The sequence below is a fragment of the Pithys albifrons genome, chromosome 15 (genome assembly GCF_047495875.1).
Source record: "Pithys albifrons albifrons isolate INPA30051 chromosome 15, PitAlb_v1, whole genome shotgun sequence".
Classification (NCBI taxonomy): domain Eukaryota; kingdom Metazoa; phylum Chordata; class Aves; order Passeriformes; family Thamnophilidae; genus Pithys; species Pithys albifrons.
The window spans coordinates 9,462,955-9,485,678 of NC_092472.1; the positions used below are offsets into that span (position 1 = coordinate 9,462,955).

At 56.0% G+C, this 22,724-nt stretch overlaps 1 protein-coding gene across 2 annotated transcripts; it reads right to left on the bottom strand.

Annotated features, from left to right (window-relative positions):
• Positions 1-1,297: 1,297 nt before the first annotated feature.
• On the bottom strand, positions 1,298-22,190 carry AFAP1L1 (actin filament associated protein 1 like 1). Of its 2 annotated transcripts, XM_071569968.1 has the most exons (19): positions 22,099-22,190; positions 9,352-9,480; positions 8,728-8,811; positions 8,522-8,619; positions 8,265-8,376; positions 7,794-7,892; positions 6,910-7,121; positions 6,379-6,558; positions 5,602-5,688; positions 5,229-5,322; positions 4,937-5,089; positions 4,277-4,488; positions 3,707-3,852; positions 3,269-3,347; positions 3,022-3,136; positions 2,647-2,811; positions 2,223-2,401; positions 1,873-2,001; positions 1,298-1,482 (listed from the first exon to the last, which is right to left on the bottom strand). In XM_071569968.1, exons 1-19 carry the CDS (start codon positions 22,112-22,114, stop codon positions 1,459-1,461), a joined length of 2,313 nt encoding a protein of 770 aa, XP_071426069.1. In that variant the 5' UTR covers positions 22,115-22,190; the 3' UTR covers positions 1,298-1,458. The 2 variants fall into 2 exon arrangements, with proteins under 2 accessions (XP_071426069.1, XP_071426070.1); XM_071569969.1 differs by lacking the exon at positions 22,099-22,190 and having other exon boundaries at positions 8,728-8,806; positions 9,352-9,397.
• Between the last annotated feature and the right edge of the window lie 534 nt (positions 22,191-22,724).

The window sequence follows — 22,724 nt, forward strand, 5'->3', positions numbered from 1 at the left end:
ACTCCTGCTCCCATAGGGGACAGGAGCAACGACAAGCAGCACATTGAAGCTGTTGCCAAGAGGACAAGCTCTTTCAGGAACAGGGATTTCCTGCACCTCATCCCTGTCAGCTGAGCCCCTTGGGGCTGGACAGCGGGCAGCTGACTGCAAGGTTCTGAGTTAACTGCAGTCCCTAATCCTGTGTACAAGATTGCCCCAGCCTATCCCTCCCAGCTGCCACAGGGGTGCTGAGCCCACCCCAGAACCATCTGGCCTGTTTCCCTGTGAGCAGGAGTAGCTTTTCTGACATGGTCCTTCAGCCCAAGGAATTGTTAGGTCAGTGCTGGCATTTTTATTCAAAGTTGCTTACCTAGTTACTAACACAGGGCTTTGAAAGAGCGAGCTCCAGCAGTCAATTGTGGCAGTGATAGCATGAGTGGGTGACTCCCTTGTTCCCGGCGCAAAAGCCTGGGCCTTTCCATTTCATTCCTGTCCTTTGTTTCTGCCCGTGCTGAATGACCTTCATCTGTTTCTCTGTTCTGTTCCAATCTTCCCCTTTGACAGCACTTTTTTTGTTTATTTTTCTTTTAATTTAAACTTCCCTTCAGTCCATTTTGACCACATGCCTTGGCAACCTGTGTCTGACTGCAGCAGCAATACTGTGAATGCACTGTTGGCCAGGAGGCAGCCCTGTCCCCTTCCCTGCTCCCCCAAAAGCAAGCATGGGATGTGGCAGAGAGCAGGGCTGCCTCCAGCCTCAGCCCTTTGCAGCACTTCTTAGCTCTTTAGCAAGGGTGAAAGCTGTCCACTGTTATATTTGCTTTCAAATGCTGACACTTGAGCTTCATTCCCAAAGGAAGGCAGCATGCCCTCACCCCTACTGCTTGGAAGACAAGAAGGAAATATTGGATGAAGGCACTTTGTTGAGGCACAGCAAGCTCGAGACATGAGGAACCCTGAGATGAGACCCTGCAAGAGTTGGGAGCAGTGAGCAGGGTGAATGATCAGCATCTCCAAAGTGCCTGGTCCTGAGCAGCTCATGAATCCCAACACTGAGGGAGCCAAAAATCCCCAATGAGTCACTGGCCACTTTGGAGTGTTAGCCTGGACATACACTGATCCTGCTAACTTTGGAGTGCCGACTGCCAGCCCCCAGGTTCTCCCCTCCTTCCTTATGCATCACCATGGGCACTCACACCTTATGTTGAACTCCTGGCCCTGGGGCAGGCTCCCCCCAGAAATGGGTTTTCCTGATCCACAAGGGACTCTCTCCCTTTCCCCCCCTGCCTCCCAAATGCCCCTCCCGCCCCCTTCCCCCTGGTTTATAGTGTTGCCCACAAGGCAGACTGCCACAGTGGTGGGGTCTGGGAGAACGTCTCCTCCCACCATGTCTTCCCAGCACCCTCCCAGTGTCTTGGAGAAAGGGGGCTTGTAGCTCCTCCTTGAGCCCCAGTGTCCATTGGGGGCTTTGCAGGCTGACTAAGTCTGCTTCTTCTCCCATTCCTGCAGAGAAATACAGAAAAAAACCACAAAATGGGATGAGGAGACATTGCTAGAGAAGCAAACACAGAGCCCTACAAGGGTATCTCTCCCTACTGGGGACTTGGGACCATCCCAGCATTTTACAGCACTGGAGTTCCTACTGCTCCAAGCATTGTAGAGGCAATACTTTCCCAGTGCCCACCCAGCCCTGCACCTCCCAAATTTCCCTGCAATCCAGGCTCCTGCCAGTAGCAAGTGCTGCTGCACTGGGTCAGCCTGGTGCAGAGGACCCTGGCAGCTTTGGGATAGAGAGCATTCCCAATCCCCAAATTTCATGGTCAAGCAAGGGGGATGGGACAAAAACTGAGAATTCCTGTGAGGCCCGGGAGGAGCACGAGAGTAAAGCAGGACCTTGGCCTTCCGCAGCACATTTCCCTTATTGGCAGGGATGATGGAGGGACTTCTCTTCCTCAGCTCAGCTGCACAGTTAACAGGGACCAAGTGCTCAGGGGGGCTCCCATTTGGCTTGCTTGTGGCGTCCTGTGGAAAGGGGAGAGCAAGAAGGAGAAGTGTTTAGGAGACCCAGGAAGCAAGGACAACTAGATAAAAAAGAAAGCACTAACTGTCATGACGCCAAAGCTAATTGACACACCTCTGTCCACAGTGGGACAAAGCCACAAAGTCTTCCCCATGTGCTGATCCCCTGACACCGTGTTGCTGATATAAGCTGGAGACGTGAGAGAGGAAAAAGGGATACATACCCCGTTCTCAGCCTTGCTGGTGACAGCGAGCCCCAGGGCTGGCCCTCCTGCCAGTGACTGCTTCAACTGCTCCTTTACTTCAGTCAGCTTCAGCTCCAGGTCAACGCGGCGTTCCTCCTTCTGCCGGCACTGCTCCTCTAGTGTGGCCACCCGCTGCTCCAGCTCCTGCAGCTTCGTCCCTGCTGGCACAATGCACCCAGCTCAGTGCCTTGGCCTGGGGATCAGGCTGCAGGGATGGAGATCCACCCATCCTTCTGGATGGGGACACTAGATGGGGCTGCCAGCCCAGCAGTGTGCTGCAGCTAGCCCGGCTCACAGCCACATTGTCGCAAGCCCAGTGTTCCCATGCTACTCCAGCTCTGCACCTTCCCCCTGTGCCCGAGTGCCTTTGAGCAGCCTTAGTGCTCAGACAGCACCAACCTACCCGTGCTGCCCTTCATGGCTTCCCGCAGCTCTCGCTTCTCTTTCCGCAGCAACATCAGCTCACTGCGGATTGATGCTTTCTCTTTCTCCAGCTTCTCCTTCTCTGTCAGGAATCGTCGGGCATCCTCCTCAGCCCGGTTCTTGCCATACCTGTACTGGTTGGCACCTGCACGCACAAGGAGAGCACACAGTGAAGGCTGTGACCCTGGATGCACCAATGCCACCTGCAGTGTAGCTGAACTAGCATGGCAAAACCCATCACCCATGTGCTGGGTTGGCTGGTCTCAACCTGGCTGCAGATCCTGCTGGGAAACAGCCCCCTCCTGCACTGGCCAGGGACCCCCATGGAGGTTTGTGGCTGAGGACCCCCGCTCACTTGACGCATGTCTCTTCACTTTGACTTGAGGGTCCACCCGCCGTGACTTCTCGCTGCAGGAGGAGGCATGGCGCTTCACCTGGGCTCCTGCTGGCCGCCCTGGCTCCTCCTCAGCCTGTGTGGGGACAGGAGGGAGAGTGTCCTGAAACACCCATGTGGCCACTGCAGCCTAGCCAAGGCTCCCAGGGGCACCTTCAGTACCCCAGCCACAATAGTGGGAGAGGGTGAGACATGAAGTCCTGCTCACCTGAACCTTCTCATACGGGACGTCATCATACACTACACGGGAGGAGTCTGGCTGGTGATCCTGGGAGGAGCTGGCCCACCTGCAGAAGGAGGGATGAGGTCTTCCTTTCCAGGATGTCCTTGCTAGCCCCTCAGGTAGCCCTTCTGTCTCAGAGGGATTCCTGCATTGCTCTCCCAGCTTCACTCATGAGCAATCAACCCTACCTAACCCTAGTCTACCCATCTCAAGACCTTCATCAGCTTTGATGAAACACTTTCTACTTTCCATCCTGTCCAAGGGAAACTGCCCAAGGCAAAAAAACCCTGGGACATTGGCTGTCACCAACGTGACAGCACAAACCACATCCCAGCCTGGACACTTTCTAGGGAGCCCACAGGGTAAGGATCACTATCCCCAGCCGAACACTCAGCCCCAGGCACAGCAGGAGAACAGCCTTACAGGTAGGAGTGTCTCACAGCCGTCACTATGTTGGCAATGGTCTCCACATCCACGTAGTCATAGTGCAAGGCCTCTGGTGCTGTCTTTGAGCCCGTCTCCACTAAGAGGAGACCCAGCCAGCGACCCAAGTCTTCGGAGGAGCTTGCCTGCAGAAGAGAGAAAGGATTGGGGTGGCTCCCCAGCGACCAGACCCTTGCCCTCACTCCTACCTCCTACACAAAGCCTTGCTGTGCTTCAACTGCCCTCTGTGCACAAAAGGTGCTTGCAAGACTTGGATGGGTTCAAGAGAAAGCACTCAGGCATATGCAGGAATCCCAGTCCCAAACTCCCAGCCACTACCTGCAACCTGCCTGCCTTCAACCCTCCTCAGCCTCTTCTCTGCTCCAGCCTGCAAGTATCTGGGTGTCTGCTCCGAGCTCCTGTAAATGATGCCCTGAGCTTCCTTAACATGCAAAGGGAAAACAAGGCACTGCTTGCATGGGAGTGTTGATCATCACAACGGATGCTCCCTCAGCTTGGCACTCCCCAACCCTGGGCCCAGCACACCCTGCCTGCCCTGCTGCCACTCACCTCCAGTGCGGTCACCTCCTGCCCATTGCGCAGGATGCGGAAGGCGAAGGGGTGTTTGGGGCCCAGCCCAGGGACCACCTCGCAGCCCCGCAGGACAATAGCATTCACGTGGGTCCGCAGGTCGGTGCGGTCCTTGTGGAAGTAGAGGGTGTTGCCCTTGAGGCGGCACCAGCGCTCCTTCCAGCACTGGTTGACCAGGACACTGAGGTAGCCTGAGAGTGGCAGGGGGAGGGAAGGGTATCAGTGCCCACTCAGGTGAACCTCAGGCAGACTTTAACAAGACATGGTTGCCCAGGGGTTACAGATGGTTCTCTGCTCATTCAGTCCTTCTGTGCCTCAGTTTCTCCACAGAAAACCTGCTGGGACACCCTGGACCGGGGTGAGGTGCCAGCTCAGTACCACACAGTCCTCCGAGCCTGTTTTCTGGGACATGGGTGACCACTCATGCTTTCCCCACTCACCACAGGAATTTCCACAGTCAGGACTGGGCAGCATTTCACAGCCTGTGGCACTGTCAAAGCCCTCCAGTGGATTGGTGACTTGTCCCCACCCCACCACCCCTTTCCCCCCTGCAGCCATGCTGGGGGAACAGATGTGACTCCCCACTGCTCCCACTGCCACGTGAGCTGAGCCCCATCTTTGCCCCCAGCCCACACGAACCACAGCAGGGGATGTCCTCTTCGGTAGAGGAGGTCTGTGTGTCCTCAGGGGAAGGCTTCTTCTTGGAGAAGCTGATGATCCTGGTGATCTTTTTCCCTGCTGCTCGGCTCATCGAGCCCTTCAGGTCAGCCAAGCCACTCTTTTTGCCTTTCCCTGGAAGGACAGGGTAGCTGTGTGTCCCTGGCACATATTCTGACATCCCCCCTTGCTGGAGAGGATGCTCCCCAGCTGTGGTGCACACAGCTGGCTCTGGCTGGGTGCACAGCCTGCCTGGCTGGGGCAGGGGCCGTACCATGCTCGCCATGTTCCCTGCGGGCTGCCGGGGAGCCGCAGTCACCCATGGCCACGCTGTCTGAGTCGGAGGTGTGTTTCTCCTGTGACAGCCGCTGCAGGGAGAGTGGAGCAGAACCCTGTCAGCAGTGTCCCCCTGCACAGCCTCCAGCAACGGCACTGTTGGCCCTTTGTCCCCCTTGCACAGGGCTGGGATGTCCCCAGGCCCCATTCCTATTCCCCTTCCCCAGTGTGGGAAGCACTGCAGTTGCTGTGTGAATGGGAAGGGCTCCTTATGTAGCCCCAGGAGTTTGGGACTCCTCAGCCCCCTGTTCCCCAGGCTTGGTCACAGCAACCTCAGACACCACCTTGGTAGGGCCCTTAGAGACTATCACCTTATCCAGGTCCATCTTGCACGGCATCACTGGGGAGGTGGGGGCTTCCATCCCACCCATAGCTGGGCTGCTGGCTTCCTTTATCACCTGCGGAGACAGCACAGCAGTCACTTAAAAATGGACCTGAGGGCCCTCCCTGGCTCAACTCCTTCACTGCCAGAGCCAGGCTGAACTATGGGGATAGATCCTGGTCTCATAGTACAGGGCAGCAAGCCCTGCTCAGGGCACAAGCCTCGCTTGCCTGGAGGATTGCACACACCTTGGCCCCTTCAAAACTGCAACCAGTTTTGTGGATTTTGTCAGGGATTTTGGAAATCTCAGAGGCGAGAGTCTCGGGTCCCAAACCTGCCAGCACAGGACACCTAGAGAACCCCTTGTTTTACCGGCAGGCACAGTGTGGCTTATCCTGGCTGTGTAAAATAACCCTGTTCTCCCACCTTTGGGGTAACAGCTGGGTTTGTAGTGTGCTCAGACGCTCCCTTCCCACCCACGGCCGCTTCACACAGCCCCCACTTCCCGCCCCTGAACAAAGGCAGGAAAAGGCCATGGGGAAGAGGATGGGGAGAGCAAACATCCCCACCCATGGGGGCTATCAGTGCTGGAGACGCCCAGGCTCTGGGAAGCAACTGGTCAGCCCCTCCAGCTGATAAGAGACGGGAGCAAAGCCCCCTTCCCATTCCAGGGGGACAAGACCTTTCCCAGGGCAGCTCCCTCCCCACCTCAGCCAGGGAGGATGCCAAGTGGCCCCTAGGGAGAAGAAGAGGGCAGCTGTGGTACCTTCAGCCACTCCTCAGCCTGCTCCTTGCTCTGCACTGCCAGCACCAGTGCCTCGGCCCCTGGCAGTGAGAACCGCAGCTCGTGCTTCTTGCGCCGCCCGTCCTTGGGGACATAAATGACATTGCAGGTGCCCAGGGGCACCTCGACATGTGGCTGCCGGTCCTTGGAGCTTTTGTAGCACTAGGGGAAGCAAACAGAACTGCTCAGGGCTCAGATAAAACCTGCCTGCCTGGCTGTCATGACAGGAGTCTCTCCTGCTCCCTCATAGATGGCACAGGGTCTCAGGGTCCCTTACAGGCAGGACAGATGGAGGTGGCTCAGGCTATGCAGGAGCCTGGAGGGTGCCCTCTCACTCCATGGTGTCCCAAAAATGTGAGCCCTCCAAGGGAAGTGAGGACAGCCTGCTGCATGTGCTGCAGGGCAGTGGCAGCTTTGGGGAAGGCCCTTGACATGCAAAGTGCTATTTTTCTTCAGGTCAATCACCCTCATAACCCACCAGGGGGTTTCTGACCCCCACCAGCTTAGGCTCACCAGCAATTTGCTGTCCCGTATGATGGTGAGCTGCTTGGCCCACTGTCCAAAGCGCTTCTTGCGCAACAGGAAACCACAAATCCTGCAATCCTTCACTAGGTTCATGGAGGCTTCCTCTGATGGCCACTGGTGTGTCAGCTGTTGGCTCTTCCCCTCCTCCTCCTCCTCGTCATAGGACTCATAAGAGCTGCTCATTGCATCCGAGTCATTGTCTGGAAGGAAGCAGGGGAGTCACCCCAAAAGGCGCTCTGGGGCCCTGCTTGCCAGGCACGCTCACTGCCAGGGCACTGCCAGGCCACCAGCACAAAGCCTGGCCTGGGTGCTGGGACAGATGGATTCCATGTCAGCCTCTGGAAACAGCAGCATTTGTCCCCAGCCATCTCCATTTCCCTTTGAATCCTGGCAGAATGCCTGTAGGCCAAGGGCCAGTCCCAGGTGCATCTATCCAGACCCCTGGGAGGGCTTATTTCTTTGAGAGGCTCAAACTTTGAAAGGCTGGATTAAAATTCTACCTGCAATGGCGGCTGATGTGCTGGCCCTCTGCCCCACACCTCCCAGACAGGGCAAGAGAAGTCGGGCTGTCCTTCCCCAGCCCTCCTCTGCTGTGGCAGAGGCTCTTCATGCAAAGCATGAGAGCTGCATAGGCAGGGACATCACTTCCCCGTGCTGGTGACAGACATAACACCAATTGCATCAGCCTCAAGGCTCTGGCTTGTGTGACAAACAGCACCGCACACTCCTTGCTTTTTGCCCAGCAGCCTCTAACTTGTGAGTTGTTCTCCAGCCTCAACCCCACTAGCCCTGAGCCCAGTGCTCAAGCCACACCTCAGGACTGGACTTGGACAAAGCTTTCCTCTCCCTTTCAAGGGCATCCAGATACCTACAGGAATTTTTTTGCTCCCCATTTATCCTGGTGACGGGGTAGTTGCTGTCTGCATCCTCGTAATAGCCATCCTCGATGGAGTTGGGGGGGCTGGAGCTGTCTGCAGAGGAAGCAGAGGGACCTGAGGCTGTTACACTCCCCATGGATGCTCTGAGTAGTGAGCTTGTGAGCTGGGGCATAGTCAAGCACACCCTCCCAGGGCATCTTAGTCCCTCATGGCTCTGACCTCTCCCCACACCCCATTCCCAGTTGAGCTGGAGGAAACAACTTCTTGCAATAACAGTGCAGTGCGATAGGAAGGGAGCGGGACAGGAGTAATGTTGGTGGGAGCAGTGACAATCCCTTGCCCAAGGTAAGCTGTCAAGCCCACCAAGGGCTGTTTTTCCATGCAGGTAGGCAGGTGTGGGCATGCAGTGGGCAGCTTGTGGGCTCCCCCCACCCTCCTGCTGCCTCAGCACAGAGCAGGACTCACTGCGGGATGTGATGTACTCGGGGGCCTTGCCAGGGCCCAGGGGAAGGGCTTCCTCATAGTAATCCTCAGGTGGGGGAGTGGTGGGCAGTGGTGGAGCAGGATCCACAGGAACCTATGGCAGAAACACCATCAGCATTAACTCAGCAGCAGAGAGGCTCATGAATCCCAGCAGGGGATGGGAAGGGGTCCATGCCCTGGCAACAACCACTTTCCCATGCAGGTGCAGAGACCTAGCAGGTGAGTAACCAGGGACTTACAGTTTTTGCTGTCTGGCTCTTTGCCAGCTCCAAGCCAACACCATCACTGGCATCACCCTCCTCCTCCTGCATGTCCTGGAGGTCCTGCAGGTTACAGTCTGCCCAGAGTAAAAGGAGAGGGTGAAGGGAGCAGGAAAGCACAGCCGACCTCCCCAGTCATGCCCTTCAGGGATCCCAAGGCAATCACCCAGTGCAGCCACACGTACCAAACTCCTCAAAGAGGGACTCCACAAAGCTGGTGCCATTGCTCAGGGATGCTGTGTTGACGTACATGTAGTCCACATCCTTCCCTAGGAATGAGGGAGATGCTGTGAGCCTGGGGCAGGCAAGTTGGTCGTGGCAAGCACCAGCACCCTCCTCTCCACAAACACCAACGCAAGGACACAGGACAGCCCACTCCACCATGCCATGGGCGCTCCTCCACTGCAGGTACCCAGGGAGTGGAGAAGCCCCCAGGGATGCTGCTACCCCACCAGGAGAACAGGAAGGGGGGAAGGCTGTGAAGTCCCAGGTGCACGGTCCTCCCAGCCTTCCCACGGAAACTCCTGCACTCAGTAGAAACTGTAGCAGGAAGAGCTCTGCAGAGCAGTGTTTCCGCAGGGAGCAGCCTCCCTGCAGCCACGGCAGGGCCAGGGAGGAGCTGGGAAGTGAAAACAGAGAGCAAAGTGCCCTGCGGGTGCTGAGCGGGTGCTGAGCAGGTGCTGGGCTCACCCTGCAGAAGATTTTCCCTGCCCTGCCGGAGTTGTGCTCAGGACATCCCAGGGTGGCTTCTGGGGACACCCACTGCCCCTGGGAACAGCCACTGGGCACCATAGGACAAGGACACAGACCTGCAGGTGGCTGTAGCTTCTGCAGGATGGTGGAGACAGCCAGCTTCTTCTCCTGTGTGGTGGCACTCAGGTACTCATGGTCCAGCAGCTTGAGCAAGACACTGAGCTCCGGCAGAAGCTGGTCTAGCACTGGGGAGAGCAGGAAAAAGCCCATCAACAAGGGGATATCAGGGTGCTGGCATTAAGACAAAGCAGAAGGATGTCCAGACCACAGGATGAGAGTTTTTTCCAGTTAAGTGCACACATGCTCTTTCCATGCACAAGCTCTTCCACCTGCACGCCGACTCCAGGATGCAGCCTGCTGAGCCTGTGGATGAAAACACCAGCTCCACAGGCTACTGGACTTCTGTCAAAGGGCTTAGCACATATTTTTTCCATGCTGATAAAACTACTCCCCTGTCTGCCTCATCATGTGTTATTGCTGCTGGTGCCCCTTTGCTGGGAGGTGACAGAGGGAAGGAAGGAAAGGAAATCCAGGTGCCACCTCCAGAGCCAACACATAATGCCACCCAGAGATGTTCTCCCACCTCATCTGCTGGGGGGACATTCATATTCCTCTGCTGTGCTCAAACCATCAATTTTCACAAAGCAAAAGCACACTGCAGCTCTAGGGTACCCATGTGGCAAGGCTCCTGAAGAGACTTGGATGTTTCCATGTCAGAGCAGGGCTACAAAAAAAAAAACATCAGCGAAGGCAGTATTTACAGTGATCACAGCAGCTGACCAACAGCTTTGGGAAAATATGTTGTCCAGGGATGGGAAGGATGGGGAGGACTTAAGGCAAGCTCTGGACTCCAAATCATTCATGAGCTCCCACACCCCCACTTTTGCATGTGCACCAACATTCTCATCCCAGGTCTCTTCCTGTACCTTATCTCCTCCAAGCAGGGTAAGACAAAACTGAGCTGGATTCGAAGCCAGGCTTGTGTTCTGCCCGAGACCATGCATCTGCACAGCTCCACTGGCCTCCAGGGCAGCTCCTGCAGGATGCAGTGCTGAAGATGGCCTGAATTAGAGAGGCCAAGCTCAGGGACACTGGCAAACCTGGAGCTCTGGAGGCTAAAGAGAGCAGAAAGAAGGAGCTACTGTTTCTTCCAGTGCAGGCATGGGCAGGATCCCTTCTCCTGGCAGCAACTCAAAGTCCTCACACCACAGCTGGGGTAGGACACAGCTGGATTTGGGTTTCCAGGGAAAGGAGGAGAGGCCAGGGGTCACCACAGAGGCAGCTCCGATGTGCTGACTTAGGAGGATGGCTTGCAAGGAGGGGAGAACATGTGCCCCAGCAGCACAGGGCATTGGAGACACCCTGCCTGGGCTGTACCTGTCCCCACCACTCTCCTCCTGCCTCCGCCAGGGAAAGGGCCTCAGCAGAGTAGAGCTGGGCAGCAGTGAGGGCTGGCATGGGGTGTATTTCTCAGGGAAAGGGCAGGATGCTGTGTTGTTGATGGGATTCTCTATACTCACGTAAGGAGCACTGGAGCCTAAAGCAGGAACAGCCCAGTAAAACTATGTGGTGATTCAAAGGGTTTTGGCTGAAGAGATGCCCAGCATGAGTGGGTTGAGACGGATCAGTGCCTAGCCAAGATAAGCCCCCAGGCAAGGAGACAGTGTGCCCATTCCCAAATTGTCACCTTCCCAGGATGCAAGGCAGGACGTGGCTCACAAGCCTCTTCCTGCCTTCCCAGCTTCTATCTCCACAGACCTTCTGCTTCCTCCTACCTCTCCAGTGCCAAGCTAAACAGCAGCCTCAGCCCTTTTGGCTAGAGCAGCCTTGTCAGTACCCATCTCCTGAGGGCAGGCCAAATCAGGACAGGTAGTCCCAGGCAGCCTCAGCATTGCTCCAGGAGGAACAAGGAAGCCTGGGCAGCTGTAAATATCTCCCAGCCCATAGAGGAGAGGGCAACCACAAGGAGAGGGACTCCTGCTTCTTGAGCTGGAATAACATCCCACAGCTGACAGGCAGCCACAGAACCCAAGTCCTGCAGATGCTCTGCTCACTGGTCCTCTCCAGCACACACCTGGCTATGTGAGAGCCTTGTGCATGATATGTGAGAATAAGCACCCAGCTCCCATGGCTCCTCTACAGAGGCAGGAAGGGAAGGAAGAGGGGCAAATCCTCCCTGGGATGTTTGCAGACTGCTGCACAGGCAGGACAGGAGCAGGCTCTGGCTCAATAATGCGGTGATGGTCTCCAGGCCAGGTGAGACATCCTGCCCTGCAGCACTTGGTGGGGCAGGGCACTAGCAAGAAAGTAGCTGGGACAAAAAGCAAGATTTTCCCTGTCCACCCAGCTCCTGCAGCCATCTAGGGAGTCACCTACCTTCCTGCTGCCACATCTCAGTACGTTCTCACCTGGCCATGAGCTTCCACAGAGGGGATGGGAGCCATGCACACTCCCTACACTGACGTCCCCCAGCACACTGAAGCTCAGGCAGGGATGCTCACCAGCATCCCCATCTCCTGCCACATGTAGGACATCTCCCATCACAGCCACCAGCTCTTGTGTCAGGGCTCTGGGCCAGGCTGGGGCAAAAGGGCAGGCAGGTTTCTATTAATAGTGCCAAAGCAGGCAGTGAGGGGGGCGAGGAGACCCCACTGCACACAAGAACTGAGGGGGCCCGATAAGCCAGGCCTGTGGCCCAGCATGGCAGGTGGGTGAGCTCATCAGCACTTCCCCAAGCGCCAGCGCTGAGCCGGGTACACACAGCACCACAGGCATGGAGTGAGCTCTGAAGGCGCCTTTGTTTTCCCCCCAGCTGAGCTGTCCCCTCCATCTCCCTTGTTAAACATCCTCCAAAATACAAGGGGGAGGGAGGGGGCACTCAAAGAGGCCTGTGATCCCAGAAGGGCACATTGCCTGCTGAGCCAAGCCTCCGCCTGGGGGAGCAGAGGGAGGGAAGAAATTAATTTCCTATGCCCATTAGGTTAATGGGTTGGCTGCAGGAAGTAAGGGGAGATTGCTCCAGGGCAGCAGTAGCGGATGATGTGACTAACCCAAGGTTGCCTGGCAAGCAAGGACCAGAACATCATTCCTGCAATAGCTGGTGGGAGTGAGCATAGACCCTGCACAAATGGCATCTGTGTCCATGCCACGGATCCTGAGCTGAGAGTGGGCACTGGTGTCAGTGCACAACTCTGTCCTTGGGGGCTCTGAGCCCAGGGACAGAGGCAGCAGCAGGACATCAAAGGGCTCCTGGAGGAGGAGGCGGTCAGATATCAGAGAGGCCACAGGCGCTGAGCAGGTGACACATCCGAAAAGGGACCTTGTGTCCCCCGCTGATCAAGCTCTGGGACACCTCCGGCCTTCCACCTGCCTCTGGTGCTGACAAATGGCTCCCACCTGCTGCTTTCCTCTGGGGTTTCTTTTGCAGCTGAAATCATGTGGGATCACATCGCTTCTCTGCACTCAGCCTTTGGACACAAACATTCCAGGATGTCTCCTGGAGGAGCTTCCCCTCCCAAAAATCCACTCCTCTCTAGCTCTGCAGCCTGTCCCACTGCCATGGCAGAATGGGGAGATGCCCATGAGGTCTCTGAGCCTGGGAAGGCCTGGAGCCATGGCAGCAGATGCCTTTAGCATTCACTAATAAGGCTGGATGGGCTGGAGGAACCCAGGGCAGGTCTGCTGGGATGGGGTGAGCCAGGGGACCAGCACAAGGACACCGCTGCCATTTAGGACAATGGGGCAGTACTTCCTCTGCTGCTAAATCCTCCCTTAGAAGCAGCACCAAGCATGGTGCTGGCAGAGGAGCTGCAACCCCTTCAGCACCCCACCACCTCTCTCCACCTTGCACCCAGGCCAGCATTATTTTTAGACTCCACAAGTGCTCCCCCTCCTCAGGGACCTGTTTTCACAGCACAGAGATAAGGGTTTGGACACAGCCTGCAGCTGTAGAGCCTGTCTACTCGTCCCTGGCCTCTGCTCCATCACAGAAGCAAAGATGAGGTCTTGCTCCAGCAACCCGCAGAGAGGAGAAGGAGGAAGAATCTCCAGCCAAGCCAAAACAGGAGTTTCCTGGGTACAGACTCAGCTTTTGCAGGGGGAGAGATAAGACAATCACATGGAATATTTTCATCCCAAGAAAAGCCAGTCTGCAGCCTGAGAGAGCCCTGGGGAGGGGAGATGCTGGAGCTGATGCTGAATCACAGCATTGTAATGCAGTGGGAGGTGCACAGAGACCTGCTCCTGACAACACTTCCTCCCGCACCAGGTGATGGCTGTGGTTGAGGGGGACTGAGGGAAAATCGGATGCTGGGAGTAACAGCCATTGTTTGTAGCTAAAATAAAAACCAAACACAAATAAATCCTTCCTGTTGGCATAGGCAGGGCCCTGGAACACTCTGCCTGCCTGTGCAGGGCTCCTTACATCTGCCATTGGCAGAAAACAAATGTTTATAGCTCCTGGGATGCCAGAAATAGGTGGGGTGTGGGCTGGGGAAGGGTCTACCCCAGCACCCAGTGACACCCCAGCCCCAGCAGGAGCCCTGAAGGGAGATCCCTGTGGGACAAACAGATCCAGTGCTGCCAAAGGAGCTGTTTGCAGCACACAAACTGAGGTGATGTCGAACCACCCAGTGCCAGGACATGCCTCCATGCCTCGCTGCCCGACCCAGCATGGGCATCGCCAGAGGGGTGTTACTTAAAGCAGGTGCTGACAGGCCCTCCAGCCCCAACAGGCTACTTCCCACCCCAGCAGAACCAGCTTTCCCCCACTGCTGCTCTTTGAGGAAGCCCATGGTCTCCTGAGCAATTTGCTGAGCTCTCAGGGCAGTTCCTGTTCCCATTCCCATTTCCGAGGAGGTTTCTTTCCGACAAGGAGGAGGCAGATACACAGCCAGCGAGGAAGCGCCTTGGGGGAGTGTCACAGTGTTCCCAGAATTGTTCCTTTGTGCAGGAGAAAGGAGGACAGAGCACTGCCTGCACACTGCCTGCGGCGACTGCTCCTCTGGTGCGGGCAGGAGTGCCCTGCCAAAGGGGGCAGGAGAGGGGCAGCACTCAGTCCCTGGGGATGGCAGGACCGGGCAGGGCATCCCTGCCATTCAAGCTCTGCTCCCCTGCCAGCCATCACCTGCTGGGTATGGGGCAAAGTGGGATGGGCTGTTGGAGCCAGGAACATCGGCCTGGAAAGTACCTCCTCCTCGAAGTCTGTACCGCTATGGAGCAACTTAGCTGGAGGGGTTTTAGGGAAAAGCCAACCATTAATAATCACACTTGAGCTCTGGCAACACCCTGTAATAGTGGAAGATTTGCTAAAGGGGCCACTCTGTGCACATGAATCATCTCCTCCCTGGAAACAAGGGCCCCTTGAGTGGGGCAGATAGGGGGTAGCGCCTCTGACTAGGCATCCAACAATGTCAGCAGGAGCTGAGCACTTGGGACTGGCTCCTGCATGGTCGGGAGCCCTCCACCCTCCCTGCCTCTCCAACTGCCCCAGCTGGTGTCACTTCCCACCCCTTGCTGTGATAACTCCCTGGAATCTGCCAGCCATCCCTGCTTCCCCAGCCGCTCCCAGCTTGGGTGCCGCAGCATCCCTGAGCATTGTGGAGCACAAGGTGAGCTCAGATCCTCTTCTCCAGACTCTCAGCACCTCCGTGCTGCCTCCCCACTGCCCCTGGCACCCCCCACACCCTGTCAAGCCAGGCTGCAGCAGGCAGAGCAGCAATGCACATCTCCTGGGGACCCCATCGCTGTGACCTCGCAGTAACTCATATCCTTAGCTGATAACCTTGGAAAATCAATCTCAGCAGATGAACATGAAACCTGTTTGCTTGAGGGGGCAAAAGGTCCCCCACTGGTTCTGCCTCCCAGTGCAGGAGCTTGCGGGCTTCTCTCCTTACATGGAGGAGCTCACAGGGTTTTCAGGGCCCCTCCATCCTGCTCGAGTCCTGTCAGAGGGGTAGATGAGCAACAAGAGAGGTTAGGTAGCATGAAGGGTGCCCTGGCTGTGCCTCCTGAGCCTCACCGATGGCCCCATCTGCTCCAGACGCACACCTCAGTGCTGACAGCAGCCTGGGGGGATTCCTCTCCTAGCACAGCTCTAGTAGCACCATTTTAGCTGCTTTCAGCAGTGCTCATGAGGGGGGTGTGTCCTGTGTCTGTCCCACTGTCTTTGCCAGCAGTGCCTTGTCTCTGCAGAATAAATAGCTCTTCTCAAGCCCTCCTGCCTTATCCTGGCCCCTGTACAGAGGGGTCTCTCAGAGTTCTCACCACCTCCCAAAAAGGGGAGAAGAGCAAGAGAAGCTGTGTCTCTGCCTAGCGCACCCAGACAGGCACAAGGGAATTAGATGCAGAAGCAGGACTCCAACCATCCCCATCTGACCGCACTTCCTGGAGTAGGTACAGTTTCACACCCTCCACAGAGTCTTAAACTAGGAAACAGGAGTCTTGAATAGCGGGAAATGCAATTACAGGCTGACAGATCTTGCAAAGGGCAAAGATTATCACCTGCATTCATGTCCCTGCCAGCTCACACACTGCAGCATCCATCACTCACTCTGTGGGGCCAGACGAGTCTCTTCTCTGTGTAACTGGATTAGTGGAGACTGAAAAACAAGGAGATTCTGGCACTTCCCATCTAGCCTGGTGCCAGCAGCACACCTCTCTCAGGACGGCCTAGAAGGAGGAGTGTGGACTGCAACTGGACCCCCAAGCTGAGCCCAGGCTCCCGTGGTGATGCCTACACTCAGAGCACGGCTGTCAGTGGAAAATCTCCCCCTCAGCAGCACAGCCTCACCCTGCACACTCCACTTGACACCCCAGCCCTTGGGCAGTGACTTACCAACAGAGCCATGGGACATTAGAAGGACTGAGGTTCTCTGCACAGAATTGCTGCTAAGACAAACCCTAGGGAAGCCCTTGTTGAGCTACAGCGTATGTCCTTCCTCACAGCTACTTACCAAGTGCTGCAGTAAATAATTAACAGACTGATTAAATTACCCACAACCATGTCCTGCAACCCCGGCAGGTAATGACCCCCCAGTGCCCTGTGCTGCAGCACAACCCCTTCTCCAGAGGCTGTTCCCCCAGCTTGACAGCTTTTTCTCTGCCTCCTGTAAAAGTCTGTGGCTGTTTGCTTTAGCTCACCAAAAGCAAACTTCATCCCTCTAACCCGAAGAGGCTGCAGCTGCCCCCACCCCAGAGGAGGAGGGGGTGGTTTCTGGGTCACCCCCTCGTAATGCTGAGTGTAGCAAGATGTTGAGCAAATAAAGGCACCAAGGTGAGATATCTTAAGAGTGACCCTGCTATGTACCCAGACAGGGAATAGGCAGCTTCGTCCCTCTGCCTGCTCTGCCCCAGAACCCTTGAACTCTGGGGAACTCCTAACCCCAAGTACAAGCTGTTTCTAGCCACAGCTCAACACAATCAACTCTGAAAATTCGCAGAGATGAGATTTAGTACTTCCAGACTACATTTCAAAACTTGGTGCCAGGCTCAGCAGGCACATGGCAGGATGCTCAGTCAGCCAGCCTTGAAGCAGAGCTCAGAGACTCCTGGCTGGAAAGCACATTTAAATAATGAATGAAAAAGAGAGGTTTGAGATGCCCTTTAAAGGAATAGTCAGGCAGGGGCAAGACCTGCTGAGTAATGTATAAAAAACAAGCTTCAGGCAGAGAAGAGATGTTAGGATTACTCAGAACCCAGAATAAACTGTGTGTTCTCCAACCAAAATTTTGGTGTCGGCCTTTTCCAAACAAACTCTACAGTGCAAGGAGCAGCAGGTTGGCCTGGGCTCCCCTCCAACACTGGGAGAGGCCCTGGGATGGGTGCCATAATCATTTGCCCACCCCTGTGACCACACTCCATGGTGGGCAGAGCACTGGGAAGCCTCTCTGGGTCTCACCTTCTTGCCTGTGGCTGTCTTGGAGCTGTGAGCACCTGAAGATCTCACCTTTCATCTCCATCAAACCTCAGCCTCCAGGACATCCCCCTTTCCCAAAGCCAAGATACAAAATGCCTTGGATGCAATACCTGATCTGCAGGAAGGCTGGCAGGGCTGACACATCTTCCTGGGAGGAAGAGTCACATGAGGAGGTTGTGCCTGGACTCTCAGGAGAGGAGGGTCCAGGACTCGCACCTAGAAGCACGATGGGCAGGGAGGGTGTGGGATTTGCAGGAAGGAGCTGGTGGATCAACCATCCACTTTCCCAAATGCTTTCAACAGCATTGCCTGATACAGACACTTATTTTCAGAGGTGATGGGAGAAGAAACCACAGACGCCCTGTGGACCTGATCAAAGGGAGATAAATATCTGTCACCCAGCCTTCAATGTTGGTATCCCTGCCCTGACCCTAAAAATGCCCAGGAGTTCCGAAGCTGTGCTGGGCAGGAGTCCTTCCTGCCTAGTGAGGGGATTGGGACCCTCCCAGTGACCACCTCAGCCTTGTCTTGATGTTTCCAGGCCGGGGCAGGCAGGGCACAACAGAAGGTCTTAGTGTTTGGGGGTCGGGGCCATGCTGCCTCGGAGGACCCTCAGAGAGCAGGATAAGCCTATTTTCTCAGCTGAGAACAGCCCTTCCGTTTCCTTCCCTTGCCAAGCTCCACTGAGAGCATCAGGTGCAGCAGCAAGGCCAGCATCCGACAGCATTTCCTACCCACTTAACCCCTGCGGGGCAGGGCTGGAGGGGCAGGAAAGCTGCTTTATCCCAGCAGGAATGCTGACAAGCTTGGGCATGGGGAGGATGAGACTGACTGCTCTGGTCATTGCCAATGGCTCCACCACTGCTGGGACTGGTTCACCTATACCTGCTTTTAACTCCAGGACACAAAGCCAGCTATCAAACCTGTTGCTACATAACTTCTATTCCTAGCTCTACTTCTATCCCTGCACTACCTCGGATTCCCAAAGCGTGTCCCAAAACTTTGGATTACATAAAGTGGGCACTTGGATCCACTGGAAAAGGAGTCAAAAGAGAAATGTTCCCCTATCACAAAGTTGAGTGGGTTTAATGTTCAAAAAACCCCAGAAGGAAGCCAAAGCCATTCTTCAAACTGCTCCATGCACATCTCCTGCTAATTGCTAGCAATCAGAGCATAACAGCGTCTCCCAGAGCTCCCCCTTATCACTTCCAGGACCACATGCACATGAAACCCACTTAAAAAAAAAAAGTATTTTGAGCATGGAAACCCCTTGCAGCAAAGCTCTGTTTTTGTTCCAAACTCATGAAATGTCAGTGTTTTCCCTTGCCTGCCAAAAAGCCAGCTTTGATCTGATGGGAGGCATATCAGGAGCAGAAATGGAAGGGGCTCCAGCAGCAGTGCCATGGGAGGAGGCCTAAAGGTGTTATTTTCATCCCTCCACACTGCAGAGGCTGCAAATCATCAGCCAGGCGTCCACACAGGGAGGGACCTGAGCTCCCCAAATGCCGCTGCTTTTAGCACCTCAGGGTGATGACAGGCTGCTGCTGGTTGCCAGGGTGCCCTCCCTGCTCTATTCACCTCACGGGTGCCCTGGAAGAAATGCCAGCCCCTTGTTTGTGCAGGGCTGGCAGAGACCATGCAGAGCTCCTTGGGAGCTTTCCAACCCAATTGTCCTGCTGCTGCCCTGGAAGAGTGACATTTATTAGGTATTTTACAGGATGGAGAGTTGTGCCATTAGTTTTAAGGTTCCTTATACGCAGGAGATGCATGTTCCTCAGTAGAGAACTTTAGCTGTGCCAGACTAGATAGCAGGGAAGGGTTAAGGGGTTAGGACATCAGTCTGGGATGCCAGAAACTGCTTCAAGCCTCCACTCTGCTAAACTGTTATCTTCTGTCCTCAGCAAGTTATTTGGCTACTGAACAACAGGCAACTCTTGGGTCAAACCCAGTATTTGCTCCCTGTCCTTCTCTGAAAGGGCTTCCCAATGTTTGGGAAGAGACAACTTCAAACCTTAAACAAAGTTTTCCTGGGCAGGGATAAGAACCTTCTGCCAGCTGCAGGCACATGGGAGCTCAGTTCTCCTCCACAGCAAAAGGCACGTCAGCCTTGCAGCTCAGCACATTTGCACCGGAAAACAGCATTTCCAGGTCAAGAGCAAACGCGGGAAAGAGGTAGGTTTTCCAGACATCCCAGGCAGATAGGACAGTCCCCAGGGTTTCTTGCTGTAGGACACTACCCCCTCAGCAATCTCCTTTCCCTCTCCAGCAGCCCCTTTACAACAGGGCAGGCAGGTCTGTGCCCTTCCAGAGCAGCCAAACTGGCTTCAGGAGGGATCCAGTACCTCCAGTGAGACCCGTTTCCCTGGTTAAGGCCAATGCTGCTCAAAGAAGGATATTGGAAGATTCAGAAGGGCAAATAACTCCAGCACTCCTTGCTTCACTGGCATCAGCATCCCCCGTCACCCTCCCACCCTGCTTTACCCAGCACTAAGGGGCTGGGACAGTCTGAGGGGGACTCAGCCCCTTCCTCGCACGCTCCCGGGCTATAAACAGGCGGTGGCCCCGGGCAGCTGAGTTTCCAGCGGAAGGAATGGCTGCAATGTGGACGACAGCTCGGCACTTGCCGGGCTCACTAACAGCTGGCCCGGTCTGTGCTTCTCACCCACTCCGCACCCCTTCCACCGGCGCGGGGCCGGCGGGATTCCTGCTGCCAGCTTCAGGCAGCAGGTCAGGAATGATCCGGGCTCCCTCCCACCAGTCCTGCAGCCTCCTCATTCCTGTGGGCGAGCTGGAGCCAAGTTTATCCCTGACACATCTCCACCGGCTTTGCTGGATTTAGACCCCAGATAACTTTGGTGCAAGACCTAAATTCTGGTGGCACAAAAGGTCAGAGAAGAGACACTAATGAGAAGCAATGTGTGAGCACAGGCCTGTTAGAGCAAAAGCTGTGGCACAGATTACCTCCCAAATCACACACTGAACTGTGTTCTTCCTCAGCACAACCTGAAACAACTCTGCCAACAGCCCACAGCACCATTTCCCCCCAGCCAGCCATTGGTGTAGAGCTGAGCCCTGCACTAGGTGCTTCCCAGCCTGCTGGGGAAGGCAGCAGGCTCAGCCCAAGCATGGAAAGAAATGAAGAAGCTGGCAAATCATAGTCAGGATACACCAGGGCCTGGGCAGAGCTCCGAGTGAAGAAAGGGGCTGCAAGAGGCAGGGAATGGGGCACAGAGCTCCTGCACACCACCAAATCTACCATCCCGTGCTCTAGGGAAGGGACCCTGGAAAGACGCCCCCACATTCCCTCCATGCATCACAGCCCCCAGAGGGATCCAGTGGCTCTGGATGAAGAGCAGGAAGGTCTGGAGGAGGTTTACATTAGCAAAGAGTCATCCAGGTGCCAACAGCAATTCATCACAAGCACTTAAAACAAAGCAGGCAGGCGTTGCTGCCACTACCATAGCAGGCACCAGCAAGGAGGATGAAACAGCAGAGTGGCTCTTCCCTGGCAGGGCCAACCTGTGGAGAGGCCAAACCATGCCCAGACACATCTCTATGATGCTTCCACAGTGTGCTGAACATCATCTGCTCTGAGGTCCAAAGTTTGATTTTTGTGGTGGACTGAAATTCAAACAGGGTAATCTCCCATCACCTCGGACAGCAAGAGAACAGGGAAGCCAAGACCCTTGGCCCTCCCCTGTCCCTATTGGTGATGTCCTCTGGGACCTTGAAGGACAGGTCTGGCACCACATGTCATTTGATAACACTCCTTCTCCTGCAAGGGCACCCTCCTTCAGAGCTGGCAAAGGTGCCCTGGCTGGCAGGCAGGGCGAGCTGCAGCCATGGGGGAAGGCTGTCCCTGCCACCAGCCCTGTCCCCTCCCGGGCTGCAGGGCACTGACACTGCTCTCCAAGCACTGACACCATGAGCTATGTCTCCACAAGTCTCAAACTCCTCATAGCTGCGTTTCCACTGCGGAAACGCCACCTCATCCTTTTACATTGGGAAAGGGAACTCTTGACCCGTGGGTCTTTCTGGTGCTACCTCACAGCTGCAAACACAGCAGTGCCTGAAACACCACGGGACTGCAGCGCGGTACCAGCCTGTGGAGCCAGACTGAGGCCCATGGCTGCCCTGCTATCATTTTTGGCTGTTGCTTTTGTAGCACCTCCAAGGACAGGTCAAGGGTCAGGACCCCCGTGGTACATCATGTCACCACCTGCTCCTTCTCTACAGCCCCAGGTCACCACTCAGCAGCAGCAAGCAGCAATTCTCCCAAAAGCTCTCCTCTGCTCCCTTCAGGGACCTGCCAGTTCTAGCAGAAAGCCAGGACCTTCTCTACAAAGTTGGCCCAAAGCCCTGGCAGGTTTATACATATCCCAGATCAAAGCCTAACAGCTACGTGAGCCCGATGCCACAAGCTGCAGGCGGGAATCACACACAAGTGGGAACGCAGCCACTTTGCAGAAGGGTGGGGATCAGGCCCTGTGTGGCTTTACAAGACCACCGGCGTCTTCCCCAAATAGGCGAACCCTCTGAATCTCATCAGCTTTATCGGGAAATGTCAGCTCCCTTTCTACGACCATAATTTCCCCTAACAAGTGCTTCCACCCTACAGACTTCCTTGCAGGCTGCTGGCTTTTTACCCATCTGACCAGCAAAGGGAAACTGGTATCAGTTTGTGCCCCAACTGGTTCTGCCGCAAGACTGGTGGTGGGCAAAGGCGCCCTAGGGAAGAGAATCCCACATCGATTCGGTGTGACGCACTCGCTTGGCTGGGATGGGATGCGCGACTCCTAATCTGCTTGGAACTGGGAAGGCAACCCTTCTCCCCGCCGCGCCGTGCTCTAGGGAAAGGGGATGCCCGTCCCGTCCCGTCCCCTCTTACCGCTGAGCCGGTCCATGGTCCCGTAGCCGCGGCCAGCACCGGCCGCCCCGGGAGGTGCGGGCGGGCGTGTGTCAGTAGCAGCAGCCGCCCGGCGGGGCCGGGTCTCTCTTCGGAGTGGCCAATCCCTTCGTCCGCCCCTCCCTCGGTGCACGGCAGCGCCGAGCACCGGCACGGCCCGGAAAGGCACCGGCAGACAGCCCGGGGGTGGTCCCCGCCGGCAGCATGGGCGGAAAGGTTGCCCCCAGAGATGGTGATCCCCACCAGGTGCTGCCGCACCCCGGGCGTTGGTAATTTTCAGCAACACTCAGAGACCCCCTGTGAAGGGTGAGGGTCTAGAGTGGGGCGTCTCCACCTGCCCGCGGGGGGTTGTTGGCTTGGGCAATTTCGGTTTGGGGAAAACAACCCGAATTGTCACACCCAAAGACACACGCTGCGAGCAAGCACAGCTCACCCTTACCGCTCACTCCTTGGTTCCCCCTCCCCAAAATTCCCTCCATATCTGCTCCTTCTTGGTGCCCCTCAAGTGCCCGGCCATGGTGCTCATGCCACCGTCACTGCCCTCCCCTCAAGGGAGACCTGGGCTCGGGAGACAATGCGGCAGAGCAGGGACAGTGGCTCCTGCCACC